Here is an 18840-nt window from a genome sequence, read left to right on the forward strand (position 1 = left end):
AGATTGCCATATAATAGCCATGTAATAGCAGTCAATGAAAGTCGAGTAGTCTTTTATAGAATAGATTTCAGGAGACCTGAAATTCTTTTTCTTTCTTTCTTGTTTTCAGGGTTTGCGGCTCATCTTTGCTGATGGTTCTCGCATCATTTTCAGACTTAGTGGCACAGGAAGTGCTGGAGCAACTGTGCGATTGTATATTGACAGCTATGAAAAAGACGCACCAAAAATATATGAGGATCCACAGGTAGCTTAAATTATTAGGTCATAGATTTATTGGCTGTACTGATGTGGCAATTTTAATTTGTAAACCTTCCTGTCACAACCAATGGATCAATGCTCCAAAGAAAATGGATCCTACATTTGTGGGAAGCCAGAGATAAACTAGGAAGAAAAATAAAGGACTCATTTTTCTTTGTGGGGTATATGAAATATTAAAGGCTTTTCTATGTCTGATTCCAAGACTTCAAGACTACCACTTCTAGGGTTCTTGTTTAATAGCTTCATAGAGAATTTGAAACTTGTTTACTGAATTAAAAGCTATGCAGAAGTGTTGGCTGGGTTAGGATCTGGTCAGAAATGTCAAGGTAACAGTCATGATGTTGTTCGATGCTCATTTTTGGGAAAAAAGGAAGCTTTACTTACAGTCATGGCTGTCATCTTTGACCATACCCAGCAGACATCCCAATGTGACTAGCTCCATCCGTTTCTAGAATCCTAGTTTGATCCTTCTGCACATGGCAAATTCTGAAGAATTCTGGAGACTAGCAAGTAGATGGCTGTAGGAGACAACCAGACTGAGCCTGAGGGCGGGCTTAAATACATGATCCGTTTGGAGTCTATGCCGGCATCAGAGACCCAAGTCCAGCCCCCCTCTCCTCCTCCCCGCAAGTCCGACCTAACCCTAACCCTAGGTGGAATTTTCCTAAAATGGGATTTTCCCATGTATTTTACCAGGAAACATAGATAGGGCGCCCTAGAAAGGTAAGTGCCCTCCTAACCATCCCCAAACACTTCACGTTTGTTGGCAAAGTCTATTTTTTTTGTATGCATTCATAGTGACCTAGCCCTAACCCTAAGTGGAATTTTCCTCCAATGGGATTTTCTCATGTATTTTACCAGGAAACATAGATAAGGAGGCCTAGCAAGTCCATTGACTCTTAACTAGCGCCAATTCAACTTTGATCGTTAGTTATTCAGAGTCATATATATAGATAGCATGAAATACACCGTAGTGCCTTTGAATTCCACCTGGTTTCTGACTTCTTGAAACTGACATTGGTTTCCAAAAACTGGTGACTGATGTTCCTCTTCATTTTTCTTTCTCTTTCTTTTTGGTAGGTCATGTTGGCTCCTCTCATCTCTATTGCACTGAGCCTTTCCCAGCTTCATGAGAGAACTGGCCGCACAGGCCCCACCGTCATTACATAATGTAATGCTTGAAGACATCTGAACAGAAACGGTTTGGGTACCTGGCTGCTCCCCGTCAGAATTTGCTAATCTTGCCCCCAGCAATCAATTATCTCCATTCTCTCCCTCTCCCCACCTTAACACTGTATCCAAAGGCATTACAATCTGCTAAAAGGGTAGACATGATATTGAAAGTTTACACTAAGTGTATGCTGATATACATTGTCTTTTTAATGTTATCTATTACCGGTCTGTGTTGCCTTTTGTTTTAAGTAACCATGGAAAAGGTCACTGTATAAAAACAGCAGGACTAAATAACAATATAACTTTTATCGGGTATGATCCAAACTGCCTCAGCACACCATTCGGGTGTGTAATATGTATGTGGGAATATATCCATATATTTGTGGGCAACATGCAGACTTTTTAAGTTTTGTGCCTCTAAAATTGCCAATCATTGTGAACTGGTCCCCCTGAAATGTATACTTATGATTTGCTGTACAAATATTCCATTGTGTCTTCTGGACAAAATTAATCACTAATATATATATAAAATTAATCATATTAAATGAAATAAAGCAGCGCAACTTGAACGAGTTCAATTTTCAAAAATGGAATTATGGATTGCTCATATACAACCAGGATCTCTCTGGAAAATGACGGCTGCAAGCAGAGCAAAAAGCTAGAGATGTTTATTTTTTTCAGTCTGCATATTCATCTCATCCATTGCCATTGTTTGTCTTATTATTATTTATAACAAACCTAACATGGGCTTGGCTTCCACAGAAAAATGTAAGGAAAGACACACACATATTTCCACATGCGTGTCCCAGCCTGCATTCTCATAATTTTGGCCTTTGCTCTACTGGATGAGATTATATGTAGAGATGTAGTTATTCTTCAACTCCCATTATTTTGTACTTTCTCATGTCCTTTTGCTATTCAGATAGTTCCCATCAGATAGTGATGCAATTTCTCATTTCCTCCACACTTACACATGCTCAGCTTTGGCTCCTCCTCCCACCCTTTCTCTTTTTCCATAGGGAATTTTGCAGAGCAATTCTGCAGATGAAGTTATCCAAAGGAGAGGAAACCTTTGTGAAATTGTCCTTAGTAGGCAGAGAATGAAAGCACTGGTAAACTGGCGCTCTTGGGTCTATGGAGATTCTCAGTCATCCAGGTCGGGGTTGTCCCAAAGGTGCTTTTTCAAAAGGCAACTGGACTTTCAGTTGCCTTTTGAAAAAGCACCTTTGGCCCTCTTGTGGTCTTGCTAGAGTTATAGCTGAATTGAGCTGAATTAGTGCAATGTGTTGCCTCAAATGCACGCATAGATAAACCTTGTCCAGCATTCAAATGAGACAATTAACTAAGAGCTTATGTGGTGAGGAGTTAAGGTGTTGGGCTAGGAGTGGGGAGACCCAGGATCTAGTTATACTCAGGCACAGAAGCTCACAAGGTAACTTTGGGCTGGTCCCTGTCTCTCAACCCAACTTTCAGTTGTGCTAAGATAAGAGGTAGGGAGATCTTCATAAGGTAGTCCTCACTTGATGACCATAATTGGGATTAGCAGCTCTGTTGTTAAGCAAACCCAGTCATTAAGCCAGACATCACATGACAACTTACAATCTCACTCCCACCGTGACTGTTAAGCAAATCGTCCACTGTTATTAAATGAGATGTCACGTTGATTGTGACTTGAGATTTTGCTGCCAGCTTCTCCATTGACTTGTCGGAAGCCAACTGTGAAGCATTCAAATGGTGATTGTATGACGGCAGGATGCTGTGACAGTTGTAAATGCCTGCCAGCTATGAAGCACTTGAATCTCCAACATGTCACTGCAGGGATACTGTGACGATCGTGAGAGGATTGGTCATAAAGTTGTTTCTCCAGCACTATGACTTTGAACTGTCACTAAACGGGGCAATTGTTAAGCAAGGACTATCTGTAGAAGCCAGTGTGTAGAGAAAGTGTGAGATAAATATAGCAAATACATAATTATAATATTAGAATACAAATTATGTGAGTGAAACATCAGGTTGCATAGAATCGCTACTCTCATAATGCTCAGATGCTTGGTTTTGCACTTAAAACAGCAGTTGCTGTTGAATGCAAAATCATATAGTAGTGATTAGTAATGTTATATAACAATAAGAGCATGGCTGTTTGTTAAATCTCGTTTCATTGATTCTGATAGTGAAATGAAGGCACGCCTTTTGGAATCTAATGCCTAAGGTATGGCATTATAAAGGATTTGTTATAGATATATACATACTGGAGAAGATTTCTATTTTTACAATGCAACCTGTCATTTCTTATGTGCAAAGGATTATCCTTTTCATGTCAATTGATGTTTAGACAAAAGATGCTACATTTGCTAGCCCTAAGTCTAAGAGATTTTTTTTTTAATCCTATTTATATCCTGCCCTTCTCCGAAGACTCAGGGCGGCTTACAATTTAAAGCACAAATCAATGTGCTTAGCAATAGCCTTCATTCTATGTATATGCCTGCTTATTAGGGCTTTCACACACACACACCCCAAGCGGCATTATTACAAAGTCAGCTTATTGCCCCCAACAATCTGGGTCCTCATTTTACCTACCTCGGAAGGATGGAAGGCTGAGTCAACTTTGAGCCTGGTGGGACGTGAACCTGCACTAATTGCAGGCAGCTGGTGTTAGTTAAGGAGGCATTAGCCCACTGCTCCACCAAGGAGTGCATTTATTTTATGCAAGTACATTTATTTTATGCAAGGTGATTCTCTCTCTCTCTCTCTCTCTCTCTCTCTCTCTCTCTCTCTCTCTCTCTCTCTCTCTCTCTCTCTCTCTCTCTCTCTGTGTGTGTGTGTGTGTGTGTGTGTTTATAGAACCTCCCATCCCCACATGAAAATAAAGGTAAAGGTAAAGGTTCCCCCGCACATGCGTGCTAGTCGTTTCCGACTCTAGGGGGCGGTGCTCATCTCCGTTTCAAAGCCGAAGAGCCAGCGTTTGTCCGAGGACGTCTCCGTGGTCATGTGGCCGGCATGACTAGATGCCAAAGGCACACGGAACGCTGTTACCTTCCCACCGTAGTGGTCCCTATTTGTCTACTTGCATTTTTATGTGCTTTCGAACTGCTAGGTTGGCAGAAGCTGGGACGAGTAACAGACGCTCACTCTGCTACGCGGCACTCGGGATTCGACCCGCCAAACTGCCGACCTTCCGATCGACAAGTTTCATTTTCCTTTCTCAATTTTTCTTATGTTTATATTCCCAACTATGGAAATATATACCTGCCATATAGATGCCATACAGTAATATTATTTCAGTATAATATTTTAAAGGGTCTCTGGTATTTTATCTTTTTACTAAAGCTACATAGAAATCAAATCAAATCTTTATTATGGTCATAGACCAGCATAGCTAAGCTACAGTACATTTAATGCAATTTACATATCCCTTCCTATCTCAACATTTTGTTCGAAGTACAAACCAAGTTAAATATAGACAAAAGTGGATCTTGAAGATTTGAATAGATCTGACAATCAAGTTACCTGTGTGCTTTAATGTTAACAGGTTATGTTGGTCTAGGGCCATAATAAAAGCTTGATTTGATTTGATAGTATTAACAGGAGTCTAATAAACACTGTTCTACAATTCTTAGCATTATTAATATTAGCCATTCTTATCGCTTGGAAACTACTTCTGTTCATGAAGTCTACTGGAGCAATTGCCTTTTTTTTGTAGCCACTGGTGACTCATTGAAATAAAGCACATAAAATGGAGTACACAATGAGGCCTTCAAATTCCTTTTAAGTATCTTTCTCCAATGGTGCAATGTGCAGTCTAAAATAATTACCCATGGCTTTCTAAGTCCTGCAAAGGAGCAGAATCATTCCTTTCGTTTTTATTTAGTGACCTGTTCAAACTTAATAATAAATGCTAATATTTATCTCCCTTTAACCTGACCACCAATAATGCAAGTTGCAATTCCTTAACCAACAAGCATTTACCTAGGTAGTTGCATCATATGAAACATTTGGGGAACATTCTTTTAAAAGGTATTTAAAACTTACGATCAAAATGTTAAATTTGTATGGGTCACCTATCGACCAATTCTAAACATCTTTATGCTGTGACTTCATTCTAATTTAGTTTAGGATTATATGCCTGTTTGAAAGGAATTCTTATAATGTTCCAAATATTGACAGGGATAATTTGGCAACACTCTCTTGTCCTTAGATATATTTGGATAACTGTTACTTTTATAAATTATTTCCTGATCGGATAATGACAAGCACATTACTTAATACTGATGTTTCCATCTTTATTGTAATTTTTTTGTGCCCTGAATTACTTAAAATCATTCTAGCATACAGTATTCACATGAATGAAATAAATTGGAAGCAGAACATAGTGTCTTGGTTCCAACTTAAGAATCACTCCCTTTCTCTGTCCTCCTCTAGGAAAAGATTAATAGTTTAGTCTCCTAAATGCTGTCCTTTCCAGGAAAAACCTGCAGATTCATTTATAACCTGCAGAGGCCGCTGTGTTCCCTCCAGTAGAACTTCTATGTTTTAAGTGTCCTGCATTTTACAGGTTTGGTGATGAGCAGGGCAATCATCTTAAGTCACTTTGCTTCTGTGTTGATCCTTCCCAAAAGCAGAAGAGAAATTTTAGGTGAACAACGGCTGGCCAGTGAGCAGAAGCAGATTAAAGAACGTGAAGTCGCTTTTTTATCTTTCCTATTTTTTTCTTTCCCGTTTCTTCTTCCGTAGAACAGTTTTGTTTCATTCTCCTTTTGTCACAGGTAGTCCTTGATTTACGACCACGGTTGAGCCCAAAATTTCTATTGCTAAGTGAGACGTCTGTTAACTGAGTTTTGCCCCACTTGACAACCTTTCTGGCCATAGCTGTTAAGTGAATCACTGCAGTTGTTAAAGTTAGTGTCACGGCTGTGAAGCGAATCTGGCTTGCAAAAGGTGATCACGTGATTCTGGGATACTGCAACCGTCATAACGGTGAGTCAGTTGCCAAGCCTCTGAATTTTGATCACATGACGATGGGGATGCTGTAATGGTTGAAGGTGTGAAAAACGGCCTTTTTCAGTGCTGTTGTAAACTTTGAACAGTTACTAGCTGAACTGTTGTAAGTCAAAAACAACCTGTAATTCTTTTCGAATCCTTTTAGAAGTACTTCTTCCTTTTTTTTTTGTTCTTCCAATGAAGTTCACAAATGGTGCTAGACAAAGGAAAATCACCTTGTAGAGAATTTTAGACCAAGAACTGCACTCTCACTCTAAAACAGATTTCAGGATCTTTCTTGTAGGATCAATCTCTATTAATATTTTTTAAAGGAAGCACAAAACCTAACCTGTGTGCCATTATATATCCTACTGGATTCATCTAACAAGGTATTTAGCCTGGATGAGGCTTAGACTTGCTGACACCTACAGGTATTCTGATGTCTAGTGTTGTACAGTCATGACTGACATTGTCTAAGCCAGGGGTCCCCAACCTTGTCAACTTTAAGACCTGTGGATTTCAACTCCCAGAATTCCCCAGCCAGCCTGGCTGGGGAATTCTGGGAGTTGAAATCCACAGGTCTTAAAGTTGACAAGGTTGGGGACTCCTGGTCTAAGCCATTTTTTTTAATCCCATTTATATCCCGCCCTTCTCCGAAGACTCAGGGCGGCTTACAAGCTTAGCAGTAGCCTTCATTCTATGTATATGCCTGCTTATTAGGGCTTTCGGGGGCCCCCCAAGCGGCATTATTACAAAGTCAGCTTATTGCCCCCAACAATCTGGGTCCTCATTTTACCTACCTCGGAAGGATGGAAGGCTGAGTCAACTTTGAGCCTGGTGGGACTCGAACCTGCACTAATTGCAGGCAGCTGGTGTTAATTGATGGCAAACCTTTCGGACTCAGCTTGTCAAAAATTGAGAAACTGCCCAACGTGACTGTGCTGCATGTCACCCTTCCAACAAAAGAGAAACAATTCTTTATATATTAATTATTTTAAAAAGGCCAATCATGTGTGACCCCCCCCCCCAAGGATCTGCCGTGCACTGCTTACCTTTTGGGCAATGTCCTCTTTTTGGTCCTCTGTTGGCCTAGCCAAGGTAGTTCAGGTTTGTGCAAGGCCTTCGCTCTTGAAGGAGCTTCAGGGGACATTCTTCTGTGGCCTTTGCAGCCTCAGAAAACCATATGAAAGCACACCCCATTCTTGGCACAATTTTTGGAGGCTGCGTGACAGCACACCCTATTCTCTGAAAATTGCAGAAAAATGGGGAGTGCTTTCACAAATAGTTGTCAGGTGTTGGTGAAAGATGGCCTGGCATCCAAAATGTGGCATGTCATCTTTGACACGTGTGTCTTAGGTTTGCCATCACTGGTCCAAGCAGATGATGACTAGAAGATGGCATTACTGCCTGTTAAGACTGCATTCCTACTCTCCTTGAAATTGTTGCTTTGTTTTAACAATTTATGTCTAGATGGTTAGGCAACCTTGGCTCTTTTATGGCTTGTGGACGTCAACTCCCAGAATTCCTGAGCCAGCCTTGCTGGCTCAGGAATTCTGGGAGTTGAAGTCCAAAAGCCATAAAAGAGCCAAGGTTGCCCACCCCTGGACCAGCTCACATTGTCATGGATTCAGTTCTGTTATTCTGTAACAATGAATTCAAAACTTTGATGTAAAAAAACAACAATCCCATCACAAATCATTCCTTTGCAGAAATTTATTTTTTTAGTTTAAAAGCGTTAAAATTTACATTTAGGTTAAACTGCAGATACTTTCATAAAACATTACCTATTAAAAATCTGAATGTGCCAGCGTGAGTTCAATCTAGAGACCTAACAGATTTTATGAAAACTGACATCGCTGAGGAAAGAGGATTGGAAGGAAGTGGGGTTGGAGTGGGGATTGTATACATACAACATCATTTTTTAAATTGCTGCCTGGGATCCAAAACACTGCTTTATTGTAGTTATTATTTTCAACAATTAAGGCCAATGAGTACCTGAATAGTCTGTGCAGTTCATTTGTCAATTGGGTAGAGACTTTTTTTTTGACAATTTTGAAAATAAAAGTATTTTAGCTACTGACCAGCCAAAGATGCTTCTGGTCTGTAGTTTAACAAGAGTCGTAATTGTCTGTGAAGAAGGGGGAACAATGGCCTAATGCAAAAGCCACGATCTACGTACATGTATTAAGAATTGAAATGCTGTTTCATAAGAGTAGCATTTATGTGATGACATGCGTGTTTAATCATTTTGGCATCACTGCAGATGTTTACAGATGTGGCTGATTAAACACATGGATCCTTACAGCTAAATATAAATGCGTTCTGAAAACAAGGTAAAGAAAACTTCAACCTTGGCCCAAAGAGATGCAATGCAAAGACAACCTTACGACCATCCAAGCAGCCCTCTTGATTCTGTTCATTGTCACATTTACATGTGCAATTGCTCAGGTTTATTCTTGGCATTACATGGGAAGTCCAGACTGTCACATACTCATCTCCTTTCTCTGGATTTTCTAAGATTGGCATCTCTCCCAATTAATTTTGGAAAGATGGAAAAAATGGAATAAATTGAGTAACAGCCACTTATGATTAGTAGCATTAGTAGCATCTATTTGGCAGCACTTTTATTTGCTCTCTTTAAACATTGTGAGAAGATCAGATATGATTTTAGTGGTCTATATGAAACTATTTTCCCAGTAGGAGTGTTCTTTTGGGTGGGGATATAAAGCTGGTGGTTGCAATGGCATGATCAAAACTCTTCCCTTGTTATGTTTGTATCAATATGCTTTTCAGACTTCCTGTGCTTCTTTTCAATCTTGATATACTTGGATGGTGAGTGCTGCTTTTATTTATTTTCTCTGTTAAGGATCCCCTTTTCCTGCTTTTCTTCTGTTCATGTTGTAGCAATATTGAGAAGAAAATCAACCTAGAAAATTTATTTTGTCTTCTTTTCACAGGATACCGTGTGGGGGAAGAGAGTATTGTAAGAAGACAAGAATTTGTCTTTTGTGTTTCAGCTGACAATGGCAATTGAGATCAGTTTGTCTACATGCCTGAATAGAATGGGAAAGATAGTTACAGGCAGGCATTGGTCAAAAACAGCTGTATGTTCAGTACATCACATGCTTTTTTTGAAATACTGTGACACATCATCATTTAGCAATCCCCCTGAGAACAGTAGATAACTTTTCTGAGTATGTATTACCAGCAAATAGCTCACATTTTTGGGGCTTTACTGTAGCCACTGGGTGTCAATGCTGCTAACATCGGATGTTCTTGCTTTGACAACAGATGGAAATGCAGCCATTTTCTCTACTGCTTTTAGAATCAGTTGCTGCTGGGAGGGGGAATAGGGATTACAGTCCAGCTAGTCATAACAATAATAACATTGTCGTGGGAACCCAAGGACACTGGACCCAGAGCTGATAGTGTTTTGGCAGGCTGGAGAGCTGGGGAGAAAACCCGCCTTCAAGCTAATTGGGGAATGTGATTTATGACTGTTTTATTGGAGGAGGGAATTCCACTTTGTTACTTTGTATCCAGAGGAGGGGAATTTAGTTTCTGGTTTCAACTATGTAGTGCCGATACTTTGTTTCTTGAATAAAAGATTATTTAAGGTAAACAATGCCTCAAAGTTCTTTTGAAGAGTTTCATCTGTCGGAACCATGACATTGGGTTAGTATTGCTGGCAATTTATGGGAATCCAGTCAAGCTCACTTGACTTGTATCAGTCTTCCAATCAATACTTGAAGGGCTGTCACTGGGAAGACCATGTTGATTAATTCTACATAGCACCTGAAGGCAGAAGAAGACGCAATGGGTGGAAGCTCATGAGAGGAAGATCCGACCTGGAAATAAGGGAATTTCGGATGGTGAGAACAATTAATAAACGGAATAGCATAGCTTACCTCCCGGAGCTATGGGTGCTCCATTGCTGGAATTGGAGAAAAGATTGGACAACCATTTGTCTGGGATGGCAGAAGACAGTGGTCCCCAACCCCTGGGTCGTTGCCCACTGCCGGGCCTTGAGCTGTTCAGAACCAGGCTGTGGAAGGGATGGGCAAGTGCACCCGTGCACCTATCCTTACTTGCACAAACACTGGGCAAGCACATGCACACATGCTCCATTTGTGTGAGCAGCAGGCACACGTGCTTGCCACTCATGCAAAACCATGCCCTTCCCCCCCCCGACTGGTCCCTGCCTTGGACAGCGAGTTGGATTAGAAGACCTCCAAGGTTTCTTCCAGCCTTACGAATCTATCCAAGTGCCCATGAAGTCCAATCCATCAGACACAAAGTGCTGGCATACACTTGCTCACTGTTTTCATCCAGCCACCATTCTGTGCTAGAACTCTGCATTGGATTTCCACTTCATCAACTGAGACGGCATTTTATCATCTACTGAGGAATGCTGGAACACCACCTCTGAAAAAGGTGGATGCTTAAATCTATCCTGCCTTGGAGATGCACAACAACTACATATACTGTACATAACAAGACAGCAGACAAGTTTTAAATATGTAGTAATATGCTCAGACTGCCCTATTTCTTGCCCTAGAATCACCAGAACATTACTATGATACCGAGGTTGTCTCTTCAAGGTCAGGGAAGGGGGAAAAAAGAGCATATTTCAGAATCCCTCCTATCTGTTATTATCATAAATGGCCAGCCTGGTTCAGGATTTGCAATTTTGTGATGTAAATGGAACGAAAGGAAAACTTGAGAAAAGCTGGTGCCTTGTTTTAAATACATCATAATCTGCATGTATTGGGTTAAATCTGCATATTTGTGAATTGATGGATAGTATGCCCCTTAAGCCTTATGATACACTAAATCTCACATTGGACAAAGATAACAGTAAATATTTTCACAGAGGACTAATATCCAAAGGGCAAAAGAGCAGTTGCCTGAGCTATTCCTCCCACACTTTCTCTTCCTCGTGGCTGTTGCTCATCCTACCAGCATCAGATTGGATCCAGATGTTGTGAAATTTGCAGTTGTATTCCTTTCCCTCTTTGTGTAGCTTCATTTAATGCTTGTGACGTCTGGACTTAAACAGCTGAAAGATTGCAACACCTTGCTAAAGTCATTTGCCTTTCTATACCTCTTCCTTTCTAAGCTGATTAATTAAAACATGGACCTACATAATAATGAAACTATGAGTTATAGATTCCATGAAGATGGACTGCTTAACCAGCTTCTTGATTAATACCCTTTTTAAAATATGGTTAAATATAGTATTCATCTCATGGAATAATATTCCTTGATGTTCCTGTAGTGACTCTTCTTTTTTTATAAGAGTTTTTATTGAATTTTATAGGGTTAGGAAGAGAATATAATCAAGGTAAGGATCAGGATTTGGGATGGGGTTAGGACTGGGATTGGGGTAGGAGCAGGGTTGGGAACAACATTGGGGTTGCCCCCCAGTAACATTTTCAAGCTTTAGCAAACAGATTATTGTCTGGGTACATATGTTCAATTAACATTAATTAATATAACAGTAAATAGCTATAATATATATGCTAAACGATAATCATAAATGGTATCAATTAGTCAATACATATCATTCTCCTTACTAATATACTGTATATTCAAAATAACATATCACATTCATTTCTCGCTAGTTCGTTTTCCTAACCATTAGTAAAATTTGTCCCATGTTTTAAAATAAATTGAATCCTCTTTCTCTTTAATCTCTAAATCTTTAATCTCTTTCTGCACACTCTAAAATTTTCTTGATTAAAATCTCCTCAGTTGGGCAGTATTGGGCAAATGCTACTCTCGCTGCTGTCAATACATGCAATATTAGATACTCATTCTCCTTCTCATACTTAGCTCCTAATATTCCTAACAGAAACAGTTCTGGTTTAAATTCAACCTGTATTTTAGTCATCTTTTCCAACCATGTATGTGTGCATCTCAGGACGCCAACTTTAATTGTTATTCCATAAATTTAAAGTGTGTGTGTTGTTTTGCTTTATTGGAGTTATATATACTGTAAAGTCAAACTTAGCAATAATGCAAAACAAGACAAAACCTTTCCCACTTTACAGTTTTTTTATCATCTATTTTATAATTCATTTAATTGAGATCATAGACTTTGCAACTTGTGATTCCCCAGTTGTTGTTGAACCAAGTCTCAAGAAGTCCCATCAGGATACTCAATGGAAAGAGCTGGTGGGATTTGTGGTTCAGCAGCTTCTGGGGTGCTGATGGGTTCCTCAGCCTATCAGAGGATTTGATTACACTATAGTTGCATCCACCGGGATAAACTGATTTTATTCCTTGGATTAAGGCTGAGTTTGAACCTGAGTTGATAATAGTAAAGTTTAAATCATTCATAAAATTACAAAATAGGTAGCTTTTTTTTTTTAGCAAGGAAGAATACGCTTTCATCTGAGCATAATAAAAGATAGGTTACACAAATTCTACCAAATGGGCATATTTGAGCTTCCTAGATTAAAATAGCAAGTGTGTCAATCTGAGGAACAGATGGTTGAAGATTTTTCCCCCCAATATGTTTCCCCAATATGGCAGCAAATGGCAGGAAATGTGCTTTTTAAATAGAATTTTGAACCAAGAGTTTTGTTTGAATTCGCACAACCTACCTTACAGATTTACTGTTCAAAAAAGCAACTGTTGGCTACAATGTTCTGGGTACTCCCTGGTTGGCTGTATTGGGAAGTGAAATTATTTGGTCATATTGATCTACCTAAAGTATGTCCAACCTGCGGCTCCTGGGCTCCATGTGGTCCTGGGCAGTTAGTAATGAGGCATCACAAGTTCATAATAAAAAAAATAAAAATTAAGACCTTTGTCATTTATATACATTAACTATATTATATATTTTATATGAAAGCCAAGACAATTCCTGTTTACTCAGTGTAGCCCAGGCAAGCTAAAAGAGTGACACGCCTAACCTATCAGTGAGCACAACTCCAGTATAACATGGGTACCCTATAATAGGGGTCCCCAACTCCCGGTCCGTGGACCAGTACTGTGCTGCAGCATGTCAGCAACCGGTCCATACAAATAAGCAAAGCCCCATCCGCGAGATGCAGGCAGCACACAAAACCACACATTCTTCAGTTGTGGAAAAATCTTTCTCCATGGAACCACTCCCTGGGGCCCAAAAGGTTGGGGACCTCTGCCCTATACTATCCCTTTCTCTTTTCTTTTTCTCTTTCTTTCCCACCAACATATACTTTATAATGAAAGGAGCACTTAAATTGTTTCTACATAATTGCAAATTCTTCCTCTGTACCTTTTCTCTGACATAAAACAGAGCGAAATCAGAAAAATACGAATGCCAATTTACATTCCCTCCTCCCTCCCCACCTCCACCCATGCAATAAAGATAAAAGCATTATGCTTCTCTGTAATTATAGGGCCTCAAAGAAGAAAGTTTTATAATGGCCATTTTCAGAATCTCCACTTTTAAAACCCATGGCACAAAATGAAAGAACACGTTTCTAAACAACGCTGAGCTTTTAATTCTCCTTCCTTGTAGGAGGAAAGAACTTATTTCAGCATTGTGCTGAAGTGGTTGACAGATACAAACATTTGGAATAACTGTAAACATTGTTGCTGCTCCCACTGAGAGAGAGATATAAGATCTCTATACTGTACTTTTATATTTCAGACTTATTTCAGAAGTATTTCCAAAGAGCAGAACAGCTGTGATTTCTCTAATGTGGCTGGCTTACAATGCTCAAAAGCTACTTTCCAGTTATGCAAGGAGTGTGTCTTTGAACACATTTCAGGTATCCCAAAGGGTTTTCTTACTCTGTTCTGTTTTGAATGGAGGTAGTCTTCATTTAATGATCACTACTTAGTGACCGCATGAAGTTATAATGGCGTTGAATGAATGATACTTATGACTGGTCCTCGAAATTCTGCCTGTCTCAGCCCCTCTGTGGTCACATGGTTACAATCTGGCTACTTGGCAACTGGCTTGCACTTACGACAGCTGTGGTATCCCAGGGCGACATGGTCGCCATTTGCAATCTTCCCTGTTGACTTTCTACAAGCCAAGTCAATGGGAAAGCTAGGAAGGAAGGTCTTAAGTCACTCTAGTAAGCCTCTCACAATCTTCCCCTCAGCTGGCACCTCGGGCCTGCCATGCTCATTCCATCCTTCGCTGGCCAACTACACACCTTCTCCCTGATCCTGCTGCATTCAGACTGCATTTTGAGGGGCCTCTGTGCACCCTCCTTCATCCAGCCCCTCACTTGCCTGCCAGTCTGCTTGTGAGTCACCTGGGAGTAAGTCACTCACTTAATGATGACAATGGTGACAGCCAGAATTGCTGTCACTAAGCAAGGTGGTCATGCGAGATCATGCTTTAAAACTGCATCGTAACTCATAAATTCCAGTCCCAATTATTGACATTAACCATTAACGAGGTAATCAACATCCTTTCAGTTTTTAGGATTTGTTTCCTACACGTTTCCCTAAGGTAGGTAGTAATTCAATGTAACAGTTAAGGTGAAAAAACAACTGTGAAAACTTTTGAATTTAATATAAAGCTAGTAGTTCTTTATTTTGAGATAATTATATAAATGCAGGCAGGATCAAAAAGTCCGTTTATATACTGATATTAATCTCTTCTATATAATTATCTTTCAAAGCATTTATTTATTTTAATGTTGGTAGGATTTTCTTTTTTTTTAGAAAAAAATCAAGGCTGCAAGTTTATCATCTGATGTAGAAACTAAGAAAGCCAAACTTTCTTTCAGGCTCCTTACGTTATGAAAACTGACTTGCAGAATTTCCTCTTCATTCTGTAACATTATCAGGAGTTTCATAACTAGGACAATCATGAGATTTTTCCATGCAGGATGCTGGTGTAGGAAATCAACTAGAACACAAGGTAGATTTGATTTTCTGGAAAGGAATACCTTTCACAGAGTGTGGTAAAAAAAAATTAAAGACAAACCTGATGTTGCAATCAAAGGTCCAGACACATGATATACAGGAAAAAAAAACTGTGATCATATTGTTGTAGCCACCATCTTGACTTTTTTGACCTCTGATCTATTTGTTTGGCATCAGGAGGCAACTTCTCTGGACCCTTCTGAAAGATGGGGCCCACTAGAAGTATAATTTGATCCACTGTGATAATCAGTGCTTTTTTTGTAAAAGAAAAAGGTGCCGGAACTCACACATGTCATACAACCCGCCTTGCCTACCCTACAAGGTTCCATCCAAAAAAGGTGCCGGAACTCCGTTCTGAGCATTCTATGAGAAAAAAAGCCCTGGTGATAATCAAGTTTGCAGATGATACAACTGTGGTGGGTCTTATTACAGGTGGGGATGAGACAGCATATAGGGCGGAGGTACAAAAACTATCCATATGGTGTAGTAGCAACAACTTGTACCTAAACATTGGCAAGACGAAAGAGATGGTGTTAGACTTCCGGAGAAAAAAGGAGGAACCTGCCCCACTTTACATTGGGGAGGACTGTGTGGAGAGAGTTTCCTCCTTTAAATTTCTGGGAGTCTACCTCTGTGAAGATCTGACCTGGAAAGTTAACACAACCCAGGTGGCTAGAAAGGCCCAACAGAGGCTTCACTTTCTTAGGGTCTTGTGGAAGAACAGGGTAGAACAACGGCTAATGACCCTCTTTTACCGGTCTACTATAGAGAGTGTCCTCTCGTATGGTATTGTGGTTTGGTATGCTGGTCTGACAGCTGCGGACAGGAAAGTATTACAGAGGGTAGTGAGCACAGCACAAGACATTGTGGGCTGTCCCCTAAAACCACTGGATGACATCGCCAGGGCTCGTTGCCTTGGAACAGCGAGGAAGATTCTCAGGGATGACTCACACCCTGGACGGTATCTCTTTACTCTCCTACCATCCGGTAGGAGATATAGGAGTATAGCCAGCCGTGCCAACAGGCTGAAAAATAGCTTTTATCCGTGGGCTGTTAGGCTTTTAAATGGGATATAACCTCTGTGAACCTATGCAGAATTGACTTGGGAGGCCGGTGTGTGGTGTAGTTGGTTCACATGGTGTGGTAGGATGGAGGGTTTGTTGTCACTGTGTGTTGGGGGAGAGAGCACGGGGGGAGGCTCAGCTAATCTCAATGTACACATGTTGTACTTTGACAATAAAGGTTTATTATTATTATTTATTATTATTATTGATATTTGAAATAATAGGTATGTCAATAATTTTCATCCAAGGCAGCAAAACTAATCAGTTAAAAGCTATTTTAATATTTCAGGTTTTCCCATGGGCTCCTGATTGGGACTACAGACTTCCATGGAGGCAAAAGTAGAGAAAAAAAATTATATCAATATTGTATGCAATGAAATGGCAGTGAAGATGGCCAAATGAATATTTCTGCCTTTCATCATGGCTTAAATAGCCCTCTTGTCCTGGCTGGATCACTTACTTTTTAAACAGTCAGTGACTTTGCCCTTCTGTAAATGCAAAATAGTCTGTAATGGCGATTAATGGATTCTAATGGGTTTCTGAGGGGTCTGGATGATTTCTAACTGATGTGTCTTTTGAAGCTCTAATAGTCACTTCTATAGAAAGATCACTTGAATGACTGAGATGGCTATTCTAAGTTTCCCCTTTGGTTGAGTAGGATACATGAGCTCCTAAAATGTAAACAATGAAGAAGCAGGAAGACTACTGTAATACAAGTACAGGAAGGCCCCTAAAACATCCCGCTGAGAATTCATTACAGGACTTAGCCTGCTAAAGATGGAACATTTCATTGCATATGATATACTCCATCACTGCATCATTCAGTCCTGCCCAATAGAGCTTTTTCCGTCTGTGGAACCTGGTTTTATATCTGGCCTTTGAGAAACCTGGAGAAACCTTAAGGAACATGCTGTGGCAGAGCAGCAGAAGAAAGCTGTTCATTTTCATCATGAGTTGGACAGGAAAATGCAAGAGTTTGTAGCCCTCTCCAGTTTGCTTATTTTGGATATCTTTCATTTGTTGATGTCTGAGGATGTTAGACCTTTGTTTAGACTTATTAAATCTAGAGGGACTTAATGTCTACCTTAGCCCAAGAGGTGAGTAAAACCTTACTGAAAGAGTAAATCCGATATTTTTTTAAAAAATGACCATGATCCTGAAGAAGCTGAGTTTGAACCCAAGTGGCATTTACTTAGAACCTTATTTGTTAAAATCCTTTTCCTAGGTAAAATATAGGATGAGAATGCTGACTATGTAATTAAGATCAGGTTTCAGTCCTCAGTTCCTACAAGCAAACAAATAATTCTCTCCCCACCACCACCTTGCTCACTTTGTGGAATTAGTTTTATCGGAAGACGGGAGACTTGTAGTTCTTTTCATTTTTTTTTCTGACTGCTTAGCAACTTTCAATAGTACTGATTATGGCTATGATTGTTCAAGATTATCTTCTTGATAAGCTGTCCAAATTGAGTAAGAAGCATTACTCTGAGCCTGCTCTCTAAAATAGGCAACACTTTTTCCAATGGTAATTCATTATGTTAGTAGAATCATAAAGGGTTCAGGCTAAGCAGCATTTATGGCCTCACTGTCTGGGGATGAAGGATATGAATTTTAACAGATTGGGAGCCCTCAGTTTTCTCAATTTGAGATTTCTGCACAGCTGGAGCAGTGGCTAAAGTTCCTACATATTACTTCTGTACTGCTGTGGGCACACTACAGTATAGACCTGCTCAGAGCCTCCCTTCCTCCAGACAAGTTCTGAGTTATAGGATTTCTCTAGCAGATACTCCCTGTTGCATGTACTTCACTAAGGACCCCTAGTTGCAGACCCTCTAGCCTGAGTACCCCAGAAGCTGTCAGGACCAAGCAAGGGTAAATCTCAGTAATGAGACTTAATTATTGCTACCCTGAAATAGAAGCATTGTTCCACACTGGCTCCTGAACATCCTGCTTGGTCCACCTCTAAACAAGGTTGTTCTTGATTCGGCTACTGCAGTTTTATATGGGCCCAGTTACTGCTAAACTCACTGCTGAGGTTGCAATAGTGTGACAAGCATTTCTGCTTGTCACATACTGCAGAAAAAAACTGTGGAGCTACCCTTGCTGCAAGAAACCCTATGTGCCATGGTTTTTCAGACCAGGAAGACAAAATGGTTGAACAGCCTGCCCTTCAGAGATAAACTTTCTAAGAAAGATCTTCTATTGTCTGAGCTCCAGTGATCTTAAATAATCCTCTTAGCCTCTTTCTTAATGGTAACTCAGGCAGGATACCAAGGACCAACTCACTCTTTTCCAGGTGAGTTGGTGCCTGCCATTCTCAGAAACTTTGCAGAACAATTTAGCAACTGTTTTGCATGAAATGGATAGAATGGGTTAGTGCTTAGAGTCTTATATGACTCCATTCTTTTTTCTCATGTTGTGTCCAAAAAATTCCTGAGCACGTCCATCAAAGATTTTGCTGATACTTCTAAACTTGTAGTACAATATTCAG

General features: G+C 40.0%; 1 protein-coding gene across 2 annotated transcripts in view; it reads left to right on the top strand.

Annotated features, from left to right (window-relative positions):
* The window catches only part of PGM1 (phosphoglucomutase 1), a gene marked incomplete at its 5' end in the record, with an annotated part of 41737 nt that extends 39380 nt beyond the window's left edge, over positions 1–2357 (top strand). Inside the window, 2 exons of one of the 2 annotated variants that reach the window (XM_081325322.1) lie at positions 110–244; positions 1339–2354. In XM_081325322.1, coding sequence (XP_081181448.1) covers positions 110–244; positions 1339–1428 — 225 coding nt within the window. In that variant the 3' untranslated portion in view covers positions 1429–2354. Of the gene's footprint in view, positions 1–109; positions 245–1338 lie in introns of both variants that reach the window. The other variant, XM_081325323.1, reaches the window with a different exon arrangement.
* Positions 2358–18840: the final 16483 nt, after the last annotated feature.

Source organism: Vipera berus (genome assembly GCF_964194415.1).
Source record: "Vipera berus genome assembly, chromosome: 3".
Lineage (NCBI taxonomy): Eukaryota > Metazoa > Chordata > Lepidosauria > Squamata > Viperidae > Vipera > Vipera berus.